Source organism: Scyliorhinus torazame, chromosome 7 (genome assembly GCF_047496885.1).
Source record: "Scyliorhinus torazame isolate Kashiwa2021f chromosome 7, sScyTor2.1, whole genome shotgun sequence".
Taxonomy (NCBI): domain Eukaryota; kingdom Metazoa; phylum Chordata; class Chondrichthyes; order Carcharhiniformes; family Scyliorhinidae; genus Scyliorhinus; species Scyliorhinus torazame.
This window is the reverse complement of record NC_092713.1, coordinates 7656258-7674707: the sequence shown is the minus strand read 5'-3', so window position 1 is coordinate 7674707 and position 18450 is coordinate 7656258. Positions and strand designations below refer to the sequence as shown.

The following is an 18450-nucleotide window of genomic DNA, read 5'->3' as shown; positions in this document are numbered from 1 at the left end:
CAATTCTGGGGCGACATTCTCCGATCCCCCGCCGGGTCGGAGAATGGCCGTTGGCCGCCGTGAATCCCGCCCCCGCCCCCGCCCCCGCCGAAGTCTCCGGTACCGGAGATTGGGCGGGGGCGGGAATCGGGCCGCGCCGGTTGGCGGGACCCCCCGCTCAATTCTCCGGCCCGGATGGGCCGAAGTCCTGCCCAGAAATTGCCTGTCCTGCTGGCGTAAATCAAAGCTGGTATTTACCGGCGGGACCAGGCGGCGTGGGCGGGCTCCGGGGTCCTGGGGGGGGCGCGGGGCGATCTAACCCCGGGGGGGTGCCCCCACGGCGGCCTGGCCCGCGATCGGGGCCCACCGATCCACGGGCAGGCCTGTGCCGTGGGGGGCACTCTTTCCCTTCCGCCTCCGCAACAACCTCCACCATGTTGGAGGCGGAAGAGACTCTCCCCACTGCGCATGCGCGGGAAACTGACAGCAGCCGCTGACGCTCCCGCGCATGCGCCGCCCGGAGATGTAATTTCCGTGCCAGCTGGCGGGGCGGAAATCCCTCCGGCGCCGGTCTAGCCCCTCAATGTTGGGGCTCGGCCCCCCAAGATGCGAAGCATTCCGCACCTTTGGGCCGGCGCGATGCCCGTCTGATTGGCGCCGTTTTTGGCGCCAGTCGGCGGACATCGCGCCGTTGGGGGAGAATTTCGCCCCTGGTCTCCATCTTATTAAAAAGGCGATGGAGCCACTGGAGAATATGCACAAGGCTGCGACCAGAATGATTGATTGTAACCATCAGGAAAGGTGAAGGCTGACGTTCTTTTTCCGAGATGAAGGGAGTGCTGCCCTCGCTCCCACAGGTAGTGAGGGTAGCACAGTGGTTAGCACAGTTGTTTCACAGCGCCAGGGTCCCAGGTTCGATTCCCAGCAGGGTCACTGTCTGTGCGGAGTCTGCACCTTCTCCCAGTGTCTGCGTGGGTTTCCTCCGGGTGCTCCGGTTTCCTCCCACAGTCCAAAGACGTGCAGGTTAGGTGGATTGGCCATGATAAATTGCCCTGAGTGACCAAAAGGTTAGGAGGGGTTATTGGGTTTGGGGGAATAGGGTGGAAGTCAGCCCTTAAGTGGATCGGTGCAGACTTGATGGGCCGAATGGCCTCCTTCTGCACTGTATGTTCTATGTTAAAAGATGAGGACCGATCTGACAGAGGAGCATAAAATTTAAAAATAGGTTTTGAAGGGACAACGTAGACAAGGGCCGGGATTCTCCGTCCATGCGCCGGATCGGAGAATCCCGGGGGGGGGGGGGGGGGGGGGGGCGAGTCCCGCCCTGCCGCCCAGACACCGGCTTCCCGATTCTCCAGTGCCGTTTTCCGGGCGCGGCGGGATTCCCGGCCCACCCGGCAATTCTCCAGGCCCCGATGTTTTGGCCAGTCCCGCCGGCGTGGATTACTCGCCTCACACATGGCGGGACCTGGCAGGTAAGTGTGCGGAGGCCATCCTGGGGCGGGGGGGGGGGGGGGATCCGACCCGGGGGGGGTGGCCTGGCCCGCTATCGGGGCCTACCGATGGTTCTGTGGGGGCCTTCTTTCCGCCGCTCCGGGCCCCTGTAGGGCTCCGTCATATTGCCCGGGGGCCGGCGCGGAAAAGGGAACCCCCGCGCATGCGTGGAAACACGTCGGCCGTTCCGGGCATGCGCGGTCACGTGCTGGCCCTTTGGCGCCGGCTGGAGCTGCGGGAACCCCTCTGCCGTCAACCTAGCCCCCTAGGACAAACAAAGAACAAAGAAAAGTACAGCACAGGAACAGGCCCTTCGGCCCTCCAAGCCCGTGCCGACCATACTGCCCGACTAAACTACAATCTTCTGCACTTCCTGGGTCCGTATCCCTCTATTCCCATCCTATTCATGTATTTGTCAAGATGCCCCTTAAATGTCACTATCGTCCCTGCTTCCACTACCTCCTCCGGTAGCGAGTTCCAGGCACCCACTACCCTCTGCGTAAAAAACTTGCCTCGTACATCTACTCTAAACCTTGCCCCTCTCACCTTAAACCTATGCCCCCTAGTAATTGACCCCTCTACCCTGGGAAAAAGCCTCTGACTATCCACTCTGTCTATGCCCCTCATAATTTTGTAGACCTCTATCAGGTCTAGAAAGTGGAGAACTCCTCACGTTCGGGGGCCGTTGCGCTGGAGTGGTTGGCGCCGGGTTTCTCGCCGGCTTGGGGACATTGCCCCGTTATTGGAGAATCTCGCCCATCATATTTCCACTTCTTGTGCAGGCCAGACTGAGATTTATACAGATAACATAGCATTGATCAATGTGTCAGTACATTACAAGAGGAGTGGGGAGAATGTGGGACTCGCTCCCACAGGGAGTGGGGAGAATGTGGGACTCGCTCCCACAGGGAGTGGGGAGAATGTGGGACTCGCTCCCACAGGGAGTGGGGAGAATGTGGAACTCGCTCCCACAGGGAGTGGGGAGAATGTGGGACTCGCTCCCACAGGGAGTGGGGAGAATGTGGAACTCACTCCCACAGGGAGTGGGGAGAATGTGGGACTCGCTCCCACAGGGAGTGGGGAGAATGTGGAACTCACTCCCACAGGGAGTGGGGAAAATGTGGAACTCACTCCCACAGGGAGTGGGGAGAATGTGGAACTCGCTCCCACAGGGAGCGGGGAGAATGTGGGACTCGCTCCCACAGGGAGTGGGGAGAATGTGGGACTCGCTCCCACAGGGAGTGGGGAGAATGTGGAACTCGCTCCCACAGGGAGTGGGGAGAATGTGGGACTCGCTCCCACAGGGAGTGGGGAGAATGTGGGACTCGCTCCCACAGGGAGTGGGGAGAATGTGGAACTCGCTCCCACAGGGAGTGGGGAGAATGTGGGACTCGCTCCCACAGGGAGTGGGGAGAATGTGGGACTCGCTCCCACATGGAGTGGGGAGAATGTGGAACTCACTCCCACAGGGAGTGGGGAAAATGTGGAACTCACTCCCACAGGGAGTGGGGAGAATGTGGAACTCGCTCCCACAGGGAGTGGGGAGAATGTGGAACTCGCTCCCACAGGGAGTGGGGAGAATGTGGGACTCACTCCCACAGGGAGGGGGGAGAATGTGGGACTCGCTCCCACAGGGAGTGGGGAGAATGTGGAACTCGCTCCCACGGGGAGTGGGGAGAATGTGGACCCCACTCCCACAGGGAGTGGTTGAGGTGAATAGTGTTGTTCCATTGAAGAGGAAGTTGTATAAACAGATGACGAAGGGAGGAATAGGAGGAGATGCGGACAGGGTGAGATGGAGAGAGGGATGGAGGGGTCTGAATGGGGTAGGACCACCTGCTGGGACAATGGCCTGTTTGTCTGCTGGAAGCTCTGTAGATACCAAGAGGAAATTAGAGAAACAAGAAAAGGGAAAACATTTGCAGTGTTTCAGAGAAAGGGCTAGGATGTGAGACTGGCTAAATTGCTCCTCCAGGGAGGTGGGTGATGGGCTGAATGATCTCTTTTTGTGTGATAACTAATCTCTGATTCTCCGAGTTGTACTCTGTGTAACCGGCTCTGTGCTGGGGGCTGCTCTTGTTCTCCTCAGGTAACCAAGCTGCTGCTGAAGTTTGGTGCTGATGCCAATGTCAGCGGGGAGGTGGGAGACAGACCCCTCCACCTGGCCTGTGCCAAAGGGTTTCCGAACATCGTCAAACTGCTGCTGACTGAAGCCAGCAAGACAGACGGTGAGGCAGCTCTGACAACCATCGGAAAACATTTGGAACCTTATCTAACATGATCACAATGATAGATTGTTGGGTGCTAAACTTTTTAAGAGCTATGGGATTAGTGCAGGAAGGTGGAATTGAGAGAAAAGATTAGTCATGGAGGAGCAGGCACAATGGCTTGTCGAACTAACTCCTCCAATTCCTAGATCCTTATGTGTGTGCGGTGTGCGGTGTGTGGTGCGCGGAGAGGGGTGTGTGCGGAGTGCGGGGCGCGGAGTGCGGTGCGCGGAGTGCGGAGTGCGGTGTGCGGAGTGCGGTGCACGGTGCGTGGTTTGCGGTGTGCGCGGTGTGCGGGGTGCGGTGCGCGGAGTGGGGTGTAGGGTGTGCGGTGTGCGGAGTGGGGTGTGCGGTGTGTGGTGTGGGGTGTGCGGGGTGTGGGTGTGCGGAGTGGGGTGCGCGGTGCGCGGGGTGTGGGTGTGGGGTGTGCGGTGCGCGGGTGCGGGGTGTGCGGAGTGGGGTGCGCGGTGCGCGGGGTGTGGGTGTGGGGTGCGCGGGGTGTGGGTGTGGGGTTCAGGGTGTGGGTGTGGGGTGTGGATGTGGGGTGTGCGGTGCGCGGGGTGCGGGTGTGGGGTGCGCGGGGTGTGGGTGTGGGGTGCGCGGTGCGCGGGGTGCGGGTGTGGGGTGCGCGGTGCGCGGGGTGCGGGTGTGGGGTGCGCGGTGCGCGGGGTGCAGGTGTGGGGTGCGCGGTGCGCGGGGTGTGGGTGTGGGGTGCGCGGTGTGCGGAGTGGGGTGCACGGTGTGTGGGGTGCAGGGTGTGGGTGTGTGGTGTGCGGAGTGGGGTGTGCGGTGCGTGGTGTGGGGTGCGCGTTGCGCGGGGTGGGGTGTACGGTGTGCGGAGTGGGGTGTGCGGAGTGGGGTGTGCGGTGCGTGGTGTGGGGTGCGCGGTGTGCGGGGTGTGCGGAGTGGGGTGCGCGGGGTGTGCGGAGTGGAGTGCGCGGTGCGCGGGGTGTGGGGGTGTGGGTGTGCGGTGTGCGGTGCACGGGGTGCGGGGTGCGGGGTGCGGGGTGTGGGGTGTGCGGTGTGCGGAGTGGGGTGTGCGGTGCGCGGGGTGTGGGGTGTGCGGTGTGCGGAGTGGGGTGTGCGGTGCGTGGTGTGGTGTGCGGAGTGGGGTGCGCGGTGCGCGGGGTGTGGGGTGCGGGGTGTGCGGAGTGGAGTGCGCGGGGCGTGGGGTGTGGGGTGTGGGGTGCGCGGGGTGCGGGGTGTGGGTGTGGGGTGCGCGGTGCGGGGTGGGGTGTGCGGTGTGGGGATAGAGTGTTCAGGCTCCGCAATCTCCGGGCGTAATGCCCAGAACAACGGAGTGGAACCTTAAAATTCGAACCGGCCCATTCAAGGGTGATGCATTTCTTCAGACCAAGAGAACTGGAAATCTGGGACTCACTCTGTTCAGAGAACCATCGAATTTACAGTGCAGAAAGTGGCCATTCGGCCCATCGAGTCTGCACCGGCCCTTGGAAAGAGCACCCTACCCAAGCCCACACCTTCACCCTATCCCCGTAACCCAGTAACTCAGTAATCCCACCTAACCTTGTTGGACACAAAGGGCAATTTATCACGGCCAATCCACCTAACCTGCACATCTTTGGACTGTGGGAGGAAACCGGAGCACCCGGAGGAAACCCACGCAGACACGGGGAGAACGTGCAGACTCTGCACAGACAGTGACCCAAGCCGGAATCGAACCTGAGACCCTGGAGCTGTGAAGCAACTGTGCTAACCACTGTTATCGCGGTTCAACCTCAGGGATCATTAGCCTGTGGAATTGGCTCCCACAGAAAGCAGTAGAGGCGCAAACATCACGGCCGGGATTCTGCGACCCTGCGCAGGGTGGGAGAATCCCCCCGGGGAGGCGCAAATCCCGCCCCGACGCCGGCTTCCATATTCTCCGGCGCCGTTCTTCGGACGCCTGCGGGATTCCCGTCACTCCGGTCGGGGGCCATTGACCCCGGCCTCCCCGGCAATTCTCCGGGCCCCGATGGGCCGAGTGGCCGACAAGTTTTGCCCAGTCCCGCCGGCGCGGATTACTCACCTCACACACGGCGGGACCTGGCAGGTAAGTGAGTGGGGGCCGTCCTGGGAGGGTGGGGGGGGGGTGGGATCCGAATCCGGGGGGGGGCCCACGTTGGCCTAGCCTGCAATTGGGGCCTACCGATCGGCGGGCGGGCTGGTTCCGTGGGGGCCCTCTTTCCTCTGCGCCGGGCCCCTGCAGGGCTCCGTCATATTGCCCGGAGGCCGACGTGGAAAAGGGAACCCCCGCGCATGTGCGGAAATACGCTGGCCGTTCCGCGCATGCGCGGACTTGCGCGGGCCGTTCCCCGCCGGCTGGAGCAGTGGGGTCGACTCTGGCGGCAATCTAGCCCCCTAGAAATGTGAGATTTCCTCACTTTCGGGGGCGTTGCCACCGGAGCCGTTGACGCCGGTTTTCCGGCCGGCGTGGGGACATTGCACCATTTTTAGAGAATCCCGCCCCATATGTTTTCAAGAAGTATATTTAGCTGCTGGGGATATTTTCTACGTTTCTATGTCTCCAGGAATACTAACCAATGGTTATCTCTGGTTGTAGCTCCAGGATTTCTAACCAATGGTTACCTTTTGTTATCTGATTGTCTCAGTGAATGCTCAGGACAATGAGGACCATTCGCCCATCCATTTTAGCTGTCGCTTTGGGCACCGTGAAATCGTGAGGTACTTGTTGCAAGGCAACTTTGATGTCCACCCTCATGCGGTGAATATCTATGGAGATACACCTCTACACCTGTAAGTTGGTTAATTCATCCTCTTTCACCATTGCCTTGATTACCAAGGAAAGCTAGTGGACAGACTCAGAACAATAGCCACAGAGGCACAGGAAATGTTGGCCTGTATCTCAAAAGGGTTAGAATATAAAGGGTTGGAAGTGATGTTACAGAAACTAGGAGCAGGAGGAGGCTGTTCACCCTTCAAGCCTGCTCTGCCATTCATTATAATCATGGCAGACTAGCTCAGTAACCTGTTCCCACAGCACGGTAGCACAGTGGCTAGCACTGCTGCATTACCAGCGCCAGGGACCCAGGATCAATTTCGGCCTTGGGTCACTGTGTGGAGTCTGCACGTCCTCCCCGTGTGTGCGTGGGTTTTCTCCGGGTGCTCCGGTTTCCTCCCACAGTCCAAAGATGTGCGGGTTAGGTGGATTGGCCGTGATAAATTGCCCTTAGTGTCCAGAAAATGTTAAGTGGGGGTTACTGGGTTAAGGGGATGGGGTGGAGGTGTGGGCTTCAGTAGGGTGCTCTTTGTAAGGGCTGGTGCAGACTCGGTGGGCCGAATGACCTCCTTCTACACTGTAAATTCTATGATTTTATCCTCCAGGCTCCGCTCTCAGTCTCGCTCTTTCTCACTCCTTCATCCTCACGGCTCTATTCTCAATCTACTCTTTCTCGCAGCTCTTTTATCCTCCCAACTCTGTTCTCCGTCTCCCTCTTTCGCACGCTCATTTATCCCCAGGCTGCACTCTCAGCCTCGCTCGTTAATACACTCTTTTGTCTTCTGACTCCACTCTCAATCTCGCTCTATCCCGCACTCTTTTATCCTCCTGGCTCTCAATCTCACTCTTTCTCATACTCTTTTAACTAGGGATGGATGTTTAAATACTCTAGGTCAAGTCGGCATAAGGAAGGGGGAAGTTTTGGGTATTCTAAAAGGCATTAAGGCGGACAAGTCCCCAGGTCCGGATGGGATCTATCCCAGGTTTCTGAGGGAAGCGAGGATTGGATTGGATTGGATTTGTTTATTATCACGTGTACCGAGGTATAGTGAAAAGTATTTTTCTGCGAGCAGCTCAACAGATCATTAAGTACATGAGAAGAAAAGGGAATAAAAGAAAATACATAATAGGGCAACACAACATATACAATGTAACTACAAAAGCACTGGCATCAGATGAAGCTTACAGGGTGTAGTGTTAATGAAATTAGTCCATAAGAGGGTCATTTAGGAGTCTGGTGACAGTGGGGAAGAAGCTGTTTTTGAGTCTGTTTGTGCGTGTTCTCAGACTTCTGTATCTCCTGCCCGATGGAAGAAGTTGGAAGAGTGAGTAAGCCGGGTGGGAGGGATCTTTGATTATACTGCCCGCTTTCCCCAGGCAGCGGGAGGTGTAAATGGAGTCAATGGATGGGAGGCGGGTTTGTGTGATGGACTGGGCGGTGTTCACGACTCTCTGAAGTTTCTTGCGGTCCTGGGCCGAGCAGTTGCCATACCAGGCTGTGATGCAGGCAGATAGGATGCTTTCTATGGTGCATCTGTAAAAGTTGGTAAGAGTCAATGTGGACATGCCGAATTTCCTTAGTTTCCTGAGGAAGTATAGGCGCTGTTGTGCTTTCTTGGTGGTATCGTCGACGTGGGTGGACCAGGACAGATTTTTGGAGATGTGCACCCCTAGGAATTTGAAACTGCTAACCATCTCCACCTCGGCCCCTTGATGCTGACAGGGGTGTGTACAGTACTTTGCTTCCTGAAGTCAATGACCAGCTCTTTAGTTTTGCTGGCATTGAGGGAGAGATTGTTGTCGCTACACCACTCCACTAGGTTCTCTATCTCCCTCCTGTATTCGGACACATCGTTATTCGAGATCCGGCCCACTATGGTCGTATAGTCAGCAAACGTGTAGATGGAGTTGGAACCAAGTTTTGCCACGCAGTCGTGTGTGTACAGGGAGTAGAGTAGGGGGCTAAGTACGCAGCCTTGCGGGGCCCCGGTGTTGAGGACTATTGTGGAGGAGGTGTTGTTGTTCATTCTTACTGATTGTGGTCTGTTGGTCAGAAAATCGAGGATCCAGTTGCAGAGTGGGGAGCCAAGTCCTAAGTTTTGGAGCTTTGATATGAGCTTGGCTGGGATTATGGTGTTGAAGGCGGAGCTGTAGTCAATGAATAGGAGTCATTGTTTTCGAGATGTTCTCGGGATGAGTGTAGGGCCAGGGAAATGGTGTCTGATGTGGACCGGTTGCAGCGGTATGCGAATTGCAGTGGATCAAGGCGTTCTGGGAGTATGGAGGTGATGCGCTTCATGATCAACCTCTCGAAGCACTTCATTACGGCTGAAGTCAGGGCCACTGGACGGTAGTCATTCTGGTTGCCTGGTTCTTCTTTGGCACCGGTATGATGGTGGTCTTCTTGAAGCAGGTGGGGACCTCGGAGTGGAGTAGGGACAGGTTAAAGATGTCCGTGAATACCTCTGCCAGCTGGTCCGCGCAGGCTCTGAGTGCACGACCAGGGATCCCGTCTGGGCCCGTCGCTCACTTTCAGGAAGGCCGATCTGACTTCGGAAGCTGTGATGGTGGGTATGGGTGAGTTATGGGCTGCTGGGGCACTCGACAGCAGATTGTTGGTTACCTGCTCGAACCGAGCATAGAATGCATTGAGTTCATCGGGGAGTGGTGCGCTGCTGCCAGAGATACTGGGCGTCATTCTCCGACACCCCGCCGGGTTGGAGAATGGCCATTGGCCGGCGTGAATCCCGCCCCCGCCAAAGTCTCCGGTACCGGAGATTGGGCGGGGGCAGGAATCGGGCCGCGCCGGTTGGCGGGACCCCCCGTTCAATTCTCCGGCCCGGATGGGCCGAAGTCCCGCCCAGAAATTGCCTGTCCCGCCGGCGTAAATCAAAGCTGGTATTAACCGGCGGGACAAGGCGGCGCGGGCGGGCTCCGGGGTCCTGGGGGGGGCGCGGGGTGATCTGACCCCGGGGGTGTGCCCCCACGGTGGCCTGGCCCGCGAACGGGGCCCACCGATCCGCGGGCGGGCCTGTGCCGTGGGGGCACTCTTTCCCTTCCGCCTCCGCCACGGTCTCCACCATGGCGGAGGAGGAAGTGACTCTCCCCACTGCGCATGCGCGGGAAACTGTCGGCGGCTGCTGACGCTCCCGCGCATGCGCCGCATTTCCGCGCCAGCTGGCGGGGCAACAAACGCCATTTCCGCCAGCTGGCGGGGCGGAAATCCCTCCGGTGCCGGCCTAGCCCCTCAATGTTGGGGCTCGGCCCCCAAAGATGCGGAGCATTCCGCACCTTTGGGCCGGCGCGATGCCCGTCTGATTGGCGCCGTTTTTGGCGCCAGTCGGCGGACATCGCGCCGTTGGGGGAGAATTTCGCCCCAGGTGTATCCCCCTGAGTGAGATGATTAAGGGGTGAATTAATTGCGGTGTTCATGCCGATTAAAGGGTTTGATAGGGTCAATAGAGGGAAACTAGTTCCTCTGATGGGAGGAGTCCACAAGAAGAGTTTAAATTTGGAAGCAGACCATTCGGGGTGATGTCAGGAAGGATTTCCTCGCACAGCGAGGGAGGAAACCGGAAACTCTCGTCAGCAAAGAGCTGTGGCTGCTGGGGTTCAAAACTAAGATTCATAGGGCACGATCTTCCCAAACGTGAACCACGTTCCCGAGCGAGCGTGTTTCGCAGCGGCTTTCCCGGCACGCCCATAGATTTATATTGGGTAAGGATGTTACGGATTATGTAATCACAGCAGCTGGATGGAGATAGAATATAGATCAGCTATTTATAGGAGCCATCAATAAAACATAATCACCAATAATTCAGGAGAGACAACTTCACCCAGAGAATGGGGAGAATGTGGGACTCGCTCCCACAGGGAGTGAGGGGAGAATGTGGGACTCGCTCCCACAGGGAGTGGGGAGAATGTGGGGCTCGCTCCCACAGGGAGTGGGGAGAATGTGGGGCTCGCTCCCACAGGGAGTGGGGAGAATGTGGGGCTCGCTCCCACAGGGAGTGGGGAGAATGTGGAACTCGCTCCCACAGGGAGTGGGGAGAATGTGGGACTCGCTCCCACAGGGAGTGGGGAGAATGTGGGACTCGCTCCCACAGGGAGTGGGGAGAATGTGGGGCTCGCTCCCACAGGGAGTGGGGAGAATGTGGGACTCGCTCCCACAGGAGGGGGGGAGAATGTGGGACTCGCTCCCACAGGGAGTGGGGAGAATGTGAGACTCGCTCCCACAGGGAGTGGGGAGAATGTGGGACTCGCTCCCACAGGGAGTGGGGAGAATGTGGGGCTCGCTCCCACAGGGAGTGGGGAGAATGTGGGACTCGCTCCCACAGGGAGTGGGGAGAATGTGGGACTCGCTCGCACAGGGAGTGGGGAGAATGTGGGACTCGCTCCCACAGGGAGTGGGGAGAATGTGGGACTCGCACCCACAGGGAGTGGGGAGAATGTGGAACTCACTCCCACAGGGAGTGCGGAGATTGTGGAACTCGCTCCCACAGGGAGGGGGGAGAAGGTGGAACTCGCTCCCACAGGGAGTGGGGAAAATGTGGAACTCACTCCCACAGGGAGTGCGGAGATTGTGGGAACTCGCTCCCACAGGGAGGGGGGGAGAAGGTGGAACTCGCTCCCACAGGGAGTGGGGAGAATGTGGGACTCGCTCCCACAGGGAGTGGGGAGAATGTGGGACTCGCTCCCGCAGGGAGTGGGGAGAATGTGGGACTCGCTCCCACAGGGAGTGGGGGAGAATGTGGGACTCGCTCCCACAGGGAGTGGGGAGAATGTGGGACTCGCTCCCACAGGGAGTGGTTGAGGTGAATAGTGTTGATACATTAATGGGATAAGCTGGATAAACAGATGCAGGAGAGAGGGACAGGAGGAGATGGTGATAGGGTGAGATGGAGAGGGGGAGGGAGGAGGCTTGAATGGAGCAGAAACACTCTCAAGTTGAACGGCCTGTTTCTCTTCGGTAAATATTATGGGATTCTCTCTGTAATGTCTGCAGAGACTGACTCGCTCTTCCTCTTGCTCCTCTCCTAGATTTGTCTTCAGTAGTTGTTGCTGTTTGTGCTCCTCAGGGGCTTGTTACAACGGTAAACTGGACGTGGCGAGCGAACTGATCCAACTATCAGGGACTGAAAGCTTGACCAAGGAAAATATCTTCAGTGAAACCTCTTTCCACAGGTAGCTTACCTGTTATGTAGAGTGCCCGCTGCTTCGCTGCACACTCATCTCTTTGTCCACGGGAGCAGGAACTGCTTGAGATTTACTGATTACTATTTTTCTTGTAGCTCCTGCACTTATGGAAAGGACCTGGAACTGGTCAAGTTTCTGCTGAGCCAGAATGCCATGAGCATTAATCACCAGGGCCGGGACGGACACACTGGTAAGGTTTGGCACATTGTGTGAGTGGTTGAGGGGCAGTTCGGTCAGAAGGATAAGAAGGTCACATACTCGGGGGGGGGGGGGGGGGGGGGGTTAACGAGAGTCTAGGTGCAGTGAGGGGCAGAGCCACCTGGGGGCACACACACCCAAATCACTGAGTGTAGCAGCGCAGGTTAGCAAGGACATTCAGTCGACACCAGAACTGGGAGATTATAACCATCAGCAAAGATTGAACAGCCTGGGAAAATGTTTCCCTCTGAAAGAGAAGACGGAAGGGTAACTGATAGAGGTATTTAATTTTATGGTGGGAATAGACAGGGTAAACACAGAGAAAATTGTTCACCCTCGCAGGGGAGACCAGCACGAAAGGCCACGACGATAAAGATCGTCACCATGAACCCAATCGGGAATTCAGGAGAAACTTTAACCCAGACACTGGGGAGAATGTGGGACTCGCTCCCACAGGGAGTGGGGAGAATGTGGGACTCGCTCCCACAGGGAGTGGGGAGAATGTGGGACTCGCTCCCACAGGGAGTGGGGAGAATGTGGAACTCGCTCACACAGAGAGTGGGGAGAATGTGGGACTCGCTCCCACAGGGAGTGGGGAGAATGTGGGACTCGCTCCACAGGGAGTGGGGAGAATGTGGAACTCGCTCACACAGAGAGTGGGGAGAATGTGGGACTCGCTCCCACAGCGAGTGGGGAGAATGTTGGACTCGCTCCCACAGGGAGTGGGGAGAATGTGGGACTCGCTCCCACAGCGAGTGGGGAGAATGTGGACTCGCTCCCACAGGGAGTGGGGAGAACGTGGGACTCGCTCCCACAGGGAGTGGGGAGAATGTGGGGACTCGCTCCCACAGGGAGCGGGGAGAATGTGGAACTCGCTCCCACAGGGAGTGGGGAGAATGTGGAACTCGCTCCCACAGGGAGCGGGGAGAATGTGGAACTCGCTCCCACAGGGAGTGGGGAGAATGTGGAACTCGCTCCCACAGGGAGTGGGGAGAATGTGGGACTCGCTCCCACAGGGAGTGGGGAGAATGTGGGACTCGCTCCCACAGGGAGTGGGGAGAATGTGGAACTCGCTCACACAGAGAGTGGGGAGAATGTGGGACTTCGCTCCCCACAGGGAGTGGGGAGAATGTGGGACTCGCTCCCACAGGGAGTGGGGAGAATGTGGGACTCGCTCCCACAGGGAGTGGGGAGAATGTGGAACTCGCTCCCACAGGGAGTGGGGAGAATGTGGAACTCGCTCCCACAGGGAGTGGGGAGAATGTGGGACTCCCTCCCACAGGGAGTGGGGAGAATGTGGAACTCGCTCCCACAGGGAGTGGGGAGAATGTGGACTCGCTCCCACCGGGAGTGGGGAGAATGTGGGACTCGCTCCCACAGGGAGTGGGGAGAATGTGGGACTCGCCTCCCACCGGGAGTGGGGGGAATGTGGGACTCGCTCCCACAGGGAGTGGGGAGAATGTGGGACTCGCTCCACAGGGAGTGGGCAGAATGTGGGACTCGCTCCCACAGGGAGTGGGGGGAATGTGGGACTCGTTCCCACGGGGAGTGGGGGAGAATGTGGGACTCGCCCTCACAGGGAGTGGGGTGAATGTGGACTCGCTCCCACAGTGAGTGGGGAGAATGTGGGACTCGCTCCCACAGGGAGTGGGGAAAATGTGGAACTCGCTCCCACAGGGAGTGGGGAGAATGTGGGACTCGCTCCCACAGGAGTGGGGAGAATGTGGAACTCGCTCCCACAGGGAGTGGGGAGAATGTGGGACTCGCTCCCACAGGGAGTGGCGAGAATGTGGACTCGCTCCCACAGGGAGTGTGGATAATGTGGGACTCGCTCCCACAGGGAGTGGGGAGAATGTGGAACTCGCTCCCATAGGGAGTGGGAGAATGTGGGAATCGCTCCCACAGTGAGTGGGGAGAATGTGGAAACTCGCTCCCACAGGGAGTAGGGAGAATGTGGGACTCGCTCCCACAGGTAGTGGGGAGAATGTGGAACTCGCTCCCACAGGGAGTGGGAGAATGTGGGACTCGCTCCTACAGGGAGTGGGGAGAGTGTGGAACTCGCTCCCACAGGGAGTGGGGAGAATGTGGGACTCGCTCCCACAGGTGAGATGAATAGTTTCGATTTATAAAAGGGAATCACGTGAGGGAGGATGTCGAGGCCTTGGAGAGGGTGCGGAGGAGATTTACTGGAATGGAGCAGGGATGAGGGATTTCAGTTAATGTGGAGAGACTGGAGAAGCTGGGATTGTTCTCCTTGGAGCAGAGAAGGTTCAGAGGAGATTGAATCGAGGGGTTCAAATCAGCAAAAGCTTTGATGGAGTAAATGAGGAGAAAAGTGTTTCGAGGACAGGAGGGAGGGTAACCAGAGGGACACAGGTTGAAGAGAATCGGGAAAAAGAAGCAGAGGGGGAGATGAGGAGGATGTTTTTTACACAGCGAGTTGTTGTGAGGCAGAGCGGGAGATGAGGAGGATGTTTTTTACACAGCGAGTTGTTGTGAGGCAGAGGGGGAGATGAGGAGGATGTTTTTTACACAGCGAGTTGTTGTGAGGCAGAGGGGGAGATGAGGAGGATGTTTTTTACACAGCGAGTTGTGTGAGGCAGAGGGGGAGATGAGGAGGATGTTTTTTACACAGCGAGTTGTTGTGAGGCAGAGGGGGAGATGAGGAGGATGTTTTTTACACAGCGAGTTGTTTTGAGGCAGAGGGGGAGATGAGGAGAATGTTTTTTTACACAGCGAGTTGTTGTGAGGCAGAGGGGGAGATGAGGAGGATGTTTTTTTACACAGCGAGTTGTTGTGAGGCAGAGGGGGAGATGAGGAGGATGTTTTTTACACAGCGAGTTGTTGTGAGGCAGAGGGGGAGATGAGGAGGATGTTTTTACACAGTGAGTTGTTGTGAGGCAGAGGGGGAGATGAGGAGGATGTTTTTTTACACAGCGAGTTGTTGTGAGGCAGAGGGGGAGATGAGGAGGATGTTTTTTACACAGCGAGTTGTTGTGAGGCAGAGGGGGAGATGAGGAGAATGTTTTTTACACAGCGAGTTGTTGTGAGGCAGAGGGGGAGATGAGGAGGATGTTTTTTTACACAGCGAGTTGTTGTGAGGCAGAGGGGGAGATGAGGAGGATGTTTTTTACACAGCGAGTTGTTTTGAGGCAGAGGGGGAGATGAGGAGAATGTTTTTTACACAGCGAGTTGTTGTGAGGCAGAGGGGGAGATGAGGAGGATGTTTTTTCACACAGCGAGTTGTTGTGAGGCAGAGGGGGAGATGAGGAGAATGTTTTTTACACAGCGAGTTGTTGTGAGGCAGAGGGGGAGATGAGGAGGATGTTTTTTTACACAGCGAGTTGTTGTGAGGCAGAGGGGGAGATGAGGGGATATTTTTTACACCGAGTTGTTGTGAGGCAGAGGGGGAGATGAGGAGGATGTTTTTTACACAGCGAGTTGTTGTGAGGCAGAGGGGGAGATGAGGAGGATGTTTTTTACACAGCGAGTTGTTGTGAGGCAGAGGGGGAGATGAGGAGGATGTTTTTTACACAGTGAGTTGTTGTGAGGCAGAGGGGGAGATGAGGAGGATGTTTTTTACCCAGCGAGTTGTGAGGCAGAGGGGGAGATGAGGAGGATGTTTTTTACACAGCGAGTTGTTGTGAGGCAGAGGGGGAGATGAGGAGGATGTTTTTTACACAGCGAGCTGTTGTGAGGCAGAGGGGGAGATGAGGAGGATGTTTTTTACACAGCGAGTTGTTGTGAGGCAGAGGGGGAGATGAGGAGGATGTTTTTTACACAGCGAGTTGTTGTGAGGCAGAGGGGGAGATGAGGAGGATGTTTTTTACACAGCGAGTTGTTGTGAGGCAGAGGGGGAGATGAGGAGGATGTTTTTTACACAGCGAGTTGTTGTGAGGCAGAGGGGGAGATGAGGAGGATGTTTTTTACACAGCGAGTTGTTGTGAGGCAGAGGGGGAGATGAGGAGGGTGTTTTTGACACAGCGAGTTGTTGTGAGGCAGAGGGGGAGATGAGGAGGATGTTTTTTACACAGCGAGTTGTTGGGAGGCAGAGGGGGAGATGAGGAGGATGTTTTTTACACAGCGAGTTGGTGTGAGGCAGAGGGGGAGATGAGGAGGATGTTTTTTACACAGCGAGTTGGTGTAATCTGGAAGGTGCCGCCTGAAAGATTCAATGATACCTTTCCAAAGGGATTAATAAATACTCAACAATGCGTGCAGCACGGTAGCACAGTGGTCAGCACTGTGGTTTCAAAGGGCCAGGGTCCCAGGTGCGCTTCCCCGCTGCGTCACTGTCTGTGCGGAGTCTGCACATCCTCCCCGTGTCTGCGTGGGTTTCCTCCGGGTACTCCGGTTTCCTCCCACAGTCCAAAGACGGGCAGGTTAGGTAGATTGGCCATGCTAAATTGCCCTTAGTGACCAAAAAGCGTAGGAGGGGTTATTGGGTTACGGCGATAGGGTGGAAGTGAGGGCTTGGGTGGATCGGTGCAGGCTCGATGGGCCGAATGGCCTCCTTCTGAACTGTATGTTCTACGTTCTAATGTCAACTGATAGGCCGATGGTGAAAGAATAGGATAATCGGATTTATGAAATAGCTCTTTCAATTTGACACAGCGTCAAATAACCTCAATCTTTGCTGCATTATGATGCTCAGAGAGGGTCCACGGACCACCTTGAAATGGAGCCGCGAAGATTGCGAAGCATGCCTGACCTCCTGATTTATATTGCAGGTCTGCACAGTGCCTGTTACCATGGCCACATTCGTCTGGTGCACTTTCTCCTGGACGGTGGTGCTGACATGAACTTGGTGGCCTCAGACCCCAGTCGATCCAGTGGAGAGAAAGATGAACAAACCTGTCTGATGTGGGCCTACGAGAAAGGTAATTGAAAATCTGAGTCAGAAAATTGCTGGTTCCAGACTCAGTCCAGGACCTGAGTAAAAAATCCACGATAACACTCCTGAGGGAGTGCCGCACTGTCACTGGGTCAGTACTGAGGGAGTGCCGCACTGTCACTGGGTCAGTACTGAGGGAGCGCCGCACTGTCAGAGGGTCAGTACTGAGGGAGAGCCGCACTGTCAGAGGCTCAGTACTGAGGGAGTGCCGCACTGTCAGAGGGTCAGTACTGAGGAAGTGCTGCACTGTCAGAGGGTCAGTGCTGAGGGAGTGCTGCACTGTCAGAGGGTCAGTACTGAGGGAGTGCTGCACTGTCAGAGGGTCAGTACTGAGGGAGCGCCGCACTGTCAGAGGGTCAGTACTGAGGGAGTGCTGCACTGTCAGAGGGTCAGTACTGAGGGAGTGCTGCACTGTCAGAGGGTCAGTACTGAGGGAGTGCTGCACTGCCAGAGGGTCAGTACTGAGGGAGCGCCGCACTGTCAGAGGGTCAGTACTGAGGGAGTGCTGCACTGTCAGAGGGTCAGTACTGAGGGAGTGCTGCACTGTCAGAGGGTCAGTACTGAGGGAGTGCTGCACTGTCAGAGGGTCAGTACTGAGGGAGCGCCGCACTGTCAGAGGGTCAGTACTGAGGGAGTGCTGCACTGTCAGAGGGTCAGTACTGAGGGAGTGCTGCACTGTCAGAGGGTCAGTACTGAGGGAGTGCTGCACTGTCAGAGGGTCAGTACTGAGGGAGTGCTGCACTGCCAGAGGGTCAGTACTGAGGGAGCGCCGCACTGTCAGAGGGTCAGTACTGAGGGAGTGCTGCACTGTCAGAGGGTCAGTACTGAGGGAGTGCTGCACTGTCAGAGGGTCAGTACTGAGGGAGTGCCGCACTCTCAGAGGGTCAGTACTGAGGGAGTGCTGCACTGTCGGAGGGTCAATACTGAGGGAGTGCCGCACTGTCAGAGCGTCAGTACTGAGGGAGTGCTGCACTGTCGGAGGGTCAATACTGAGGGAGTGCCGCACTGTCAGAGGGTCAGTACTGAGGGAGTGCTGCACTGTCAGAGGGTCAGTACTGAGGGAGTGCCGCACTGTCAGAGGGTCAGTACTGAGGGAGTGCCGCACTGTCAGAGGGTCAGTACTGAGGGAATGCCGCACTGTCAGAGGGTCAGTACTGAGGGAGTGCCGCACTGTCAGAGGGTCAGTACTGAGGGAGTGCTGCACTGTCAGAGGGTCAGTACTGAGGGAGTGCTGCACTGTCAGAGGGTCAGTACTGAGGGAGTGCTGCACTGTCAGAGGGTCAGTACTGAGGGAGTGCTGCACAGTCAGAGCGTCAGTACTGACGGTGGGTGCACTGTCAGAGGGTCAGTACTGAGGGAGTGCTGCACTGTCAGAGGGTCAGTGCTGAGGGAGTGCCGCACTACCAGAGGGTCAGTACTGAGGGAGTGCTGCACTGTCAGAGGGTCAGTACTGAGGGAGTGCTGCACTGTCAGAAGTTCAGTTCTGGGTGAGTGCCGCACTGTCAGAGGGTCAGTACTGAGGGAGTGCTGCACTGTCAGAGGGTCAGTACTGAGGGAGTGCTGCACTGTCAGAGGGTCAGTACTGAGGGAGTGCCGCACTGCCAGAGGTTCAGTACTGAGGGAGTGCCGCACTGTCAGAGAGCCAGTACTGAGGGAGTGCCGCACTGTCAGAGGGTCAGTAC

General features: G+C 57.2%; 1 protein-coding gene across 1 annotated transcript in view; it reads left to right on the top strand.

Moving 5' to 3' along the window:
* The window catches only part of tnni3k (TNNI3 interacting kinase), a 210991-nt gene that overhangs the window by 36965 nt on the left and 155576 nt on the right, over positions 1–18450 (top strand). Inside the window, 5 exon segments of the mRNA XM_072510295.1 lie at positions 3563–3701; positions 6353–6505; positions 11559–11664; positions 11772–11866; positions 16605–16754. Of these exon segments, the coding sequence (XP_072366396.1) occupies positions 3563–3701; positions 6353–6505; positions 11559–11664; positions 11772–11866; positions 16605–16754 (643 nt within the window).